The sequence below is a fragment of the Ixodes scapularis genome, unplaced genomic scaffold (assembly GCF_016920785.2).
Source record: "Ixodes scapularis isolate PalLabHiFi unplaced genomic scaffold, ASM1692078v2 PGA_scaffold1__304_contigs__length_218370807, whole genome shotgun sequence".
Lineage (NCBI taxonomy): Eukaryota > Metazoa > Arthropoda > Arachnida > Ixodida > Ixodidae > Ixodes > Ixodes scapularis.
In genome coordinates, this window is record NW_024609846.1 from 54977014 (window position 1) to 54981107 (window position 4094).

The window sequence follows — 4094 nt, forward strand, 5'->3', positions numbered from 1 at the left end:
GGTCGGCAACTTCCAACTTTAGGACACATTTGAAGGTATCCTAATTTTCATTTAGATCTTGAGCTTTTTATTTTGGGTCACTGTTTTTACCTTATCATTATTATAATTCTGTTTATTTGGCCTAGCGTATTCATCCTCTCGTTCTTGTCGAGTACGATGAGCACGTGCGGCGTGATCCGAACCAAAAAAAGAGACACTGCACCGCTGGCCCAGAACCAGCTCTCAAGCAAACGAGGCTCGTGCTTGCGACTGTCCCAAGTGCTCCCGTGGTCACGCAGACCAAGTTCGACAGTTTATTGACGGATCTGATTGTGAAAGGGATGCTTCCTTTGACCTTCGTCGAGCAGCCAGAGTTTGTGGCCTTCGTCAAAGGTGCGTTTTTATGGCCTTCAGCTTGGCTTGTGTATTTTAGTTATTGTAGAGTGATTATGTCATCGTATTTTAGTTTTGTTTGGCATATTTTAGTTATTGTAGACTGATTATGTCATCGAATTTTAGTTTTGTTTTGTTTGGCATATTTTTATACTTCCTTTTAGGTACTTGCCCAGCAACCATAAATGTCATGTCGAGAAGAACTCTGGGTCGCAGAGTCGACTCTGACTACGATGCCCATCTCGAAAGAGTTAGGGCGGCACTTAAAATGCCGCTGTACGTGTGTCTTACGGCCGATGTGTGGTCAACGTCAACTAAGAGCTACCTGGGTGTGACGGCCCACTGGGTATTCACTATTTATCTTGTCATACTTTTTCTTAAATATGCGGCCACCTGGCCTGTGTTCTGTAAAATAATTTTTATACCGCATTATTATAGCCTCTTCGACCGGATTTGGTTGCAGATATCGGAAGCGACACTAGAACGACAATCCGCCGCACTTGCCTGTAGGAGATTTGCTGGCACCCACTCCTACGACAGAGTCGCCGAGTTGCTCTCGGACGTTTGCACAGACTACTGCCTGCCTACAGGAAAGATTACTGGCACGGTCACGGATAACGCAACAAATTTTGTGAAGGCATTCAAGGAATTTGGCGTAACGGCCTTCGAAGAAGCGTGTGCTGCAGGTATAGGCAAGCTCTAAGAGTTGAGAGTTTAGACCTTTTACAACCAAACTATATTGTGCCTGGATTTTTTTTTTAACAGATTCCGAGGATTTTGAGCTCGTCACGTTTGAGGAGATCGAGCCCCCAGGCCCGCTTTTGTCACAGCACCTGCGGTGCGCCTGTCACACGCTCAGTTTAATCGCAACGGCGGACGTCAAGAAAGCTACCAGTGCGAACCATGCTTTGAACCGCCTCCATTCCAGCGTCATGAGTAAGTGCTCGAAATACTGGGGCGCCTCGGGTCGGCCAAAATCAGCGGAAGTCGTTACATCTATCCTTGGCAAGCAACTACCAGCCCCTTGCATCACTCGCTGGAACTCTCTGCACCACGCCTTGGACGTCCTCACCCAGAACAAGGAGAAATTACAAGACCTCTCGAACGAGCTCCAGCTACCCTCCTTGAAGTCCTCGGAGATTGAGTTTATTGAGGAATATTGTACCATACTCAAGCCAATTGCTACAGGTAGATAGTGTGTAATGCTCAACAACCTAATTAGCTCGAAATTTATGATATGAATAATAGCCTGCCACAAAGCGAAATAAAGCAGCAACGCAGGCGAGTTGGTTCATGACCTAATAAATTAAAAACAGTGCGCAAAAAAGAAAGGACCTAAAAAAAGAACCACACAGGACGAGTGCGTCCTGTCTTGCACGCTGCTTTAATTTTGTATGCCACAAAGTAATATACATAACGTGGACAATAATTGCTTTATAACGTGCGTGCCTTCACCTCTTTTATTTTATGTCGCGCATACTAGTTCATTGTACTCACAGTTCACTCATTAATTTCAGCGCTTGATCGCCTGCAAGGAAGCAGCAACAGTGGTTACTACGCCGAGTTGCTTCCGGTGTTGTTCACGGTCCGAGCGAAGCTGGAACAAGTTCGGGAAAATTTACAAAGTCCGCACACGGAAAAGATCGCACAGGCTGCCCTGGACAGTCTGGAGAGACGTTTCCAGAGGTGGTTGTGCCTGGGTGACAAGCCAGCCATTATCGCTTCTTGTAGTCACCCGTATTTTAAGACCCGTTGGATGCCACGCGATGGTTCGCATGACATCAGCGATCTCCTTGTGCAGGCTGCGCAGGATCTGTCTACAGGGTCTACTGGGAACTGTGCGCCACAACCCGATGAAAGCGACGCATTCTTTAACTTTGCGGGTCACACTCCCTCGACCGCGACGTCGAGCGCATTCAGCGTACGTTTTGAGGTGTTCCGTTACTTGCAGGACACGCGCACCTCGATCACAATGCTGCATGAGTACCCTGCTGTGAAACGCGTCTTTTTGAGGTACAATACAAACTTAAGTTCGTCTGCCCCCGTAGAGCGCCTATTTTCCCTTGGCAGCCTTATTCTTTGCCCCAACAGGCGTCGTCTCAGCGACACGTTGTTCGAAAAGCTTCTGCTGCTGAAGTCTTACTAGTCGAAACTTGATTAGCACGCACCAAAATTACACTGTATTGAGAAGGTCTCCTCTTTAATGTTGCACTTGCCTCTATTATGTTAAATAAATGTTATTGCCAAAGTTACAATTCTTGTTTTTATGCATGTGGTTGTAAGATATAGTCTCCATCCTTTATTTGACCATGGGGCTTTTAAAGGCACTGTCCAGAGCAGGAAGAAAACTACGTTCTGCACCGAATGCAGTGTCTCTCAATCAAGCACAAGCGTTTAGTGACTGTGATTACGGTGCTAGTCGAGGGCAAGAATAGTGACGTAATCGACGTTCACAGGCAGACTGGCTAAATAAGTGCCTGTGACAACTTGTGATGCTTTCCAGCCTGATTTCCATCCATATTTTTGCCTGGAATATTCTAAATGCGCGGGTCGCCCAGATTTTTGTAACTGGTGCGAGTTGCAACAATAAAAAAATTCTCTGGCTAGTGCTGCGCCTTGGTCGTCTCGGTTCTTTGTTGGTCTCTACCAAAATGTAATCGACAAAAAAAGCTGCTTGAAACTGTACTTTTTTCACCTATTACGTCCAAGCTGATTGCATTTTTTTTGTGATTATATTTCTATTACGGTAATAGAGCCTCGCACACTAACTCCCGAGTGTGCGATGCAAAATTAAAATGAGATACTCAGAAACCCGTTGCCGGTGCCCTGAAGTCGCTGACGCAAATTTTTAGGAATGTATTTGGAAAAGTATTTGGAGGAGACCAAATACATTTGGTTGTATTTGTATTTTGTATTTAAATGCTTTTTTGGAAATGTAATTAGATTTGTAATTAAATACATTTTTGACGAAGTATTTTGTATTTGTATTTCGATACATATTTGCATGTATTTTGCCCATCCCTGGTACGAATACGAGCACACGACGATAATGTCAGATCACGATAAGCCCCCAGTGCGTCTTACAGAACAGGTCGCGTCGGCAGCCAAAGACGGCAACAAATAAGTAGACAAGTACCTGGTACTCAATATACATTTTACACAAACGCTTTTAATTAGTGAATTTTCGTTAGTTTACTGGTTTTCGTCAATAAACCTAATATAACTGAGAAGTTTCTGAGTCTACAATTATTCACCGCAATAAACTGAAAACTTTTGTTTGGAATGTCATGTTTTGACGCTGTGCTATTTTGTCGCTGTGCTGTTTTGACGTCGTGCTGTTTTGACACCGTGCTGTTTTGGCACGTGCTCTTTTGTCGCTGTGCCGTTTTGACGCTGTGCTGTTTTGTCGCGTGCTATTTTGACGCGTGCTGTTTTGTCGCCGTGCTGTTTTGACGCTGTGCTGTTTTGACGCGTGCTGTTTTGACCGTGCTGTTTTGTCGCGTGCTGTTATGTCGTGTGCTGTTCTGTCATGGTGCCCACAAGTAACAACGGTGACAGTGTGCAGCTCTGAAGGCCATGGGTGGCTTACCGTAGAATGGCACTATCAAACTCGTCGTGGCTGCCTAGTAATCCCGACCGACCTTCGAGAGGAGATCGTTCCCACGACGACCCGATGTCCGGACACCTTGGTTACAGCCGGACACTGGCCCGTATTCGTGAAA

The 4094-nt window shown here is 45.5% G+C and overlaps 1 protein-coding gene across 1 annotated transcript; it reads left to right on the forward strand.

The window, feature by feature from the left end:
• The first annotated feature begins 241 nt into the window (after nt 1-241).
• Nucleotides 242-2229, forward strand: LOC121835721. The gene is made up of 6 exons (XM_042290173.1): nt 242-372; nt 537-718; nt 836-1058; nt 1138-1560; nt 1890-2072; nt 2174-2229. The coding sequence occupies exons 1-6, from the start codon at nt 321-323 to the stop codon at nt 2227-2229; spliced, it is 1119 nt and encodes a 372-aa protein (XP_042146107.1). The 5' UTR covers nt 242-320.
• The last annotated feature ends 1865 nt before the right edge of the window (nt 2230-4094 follow it).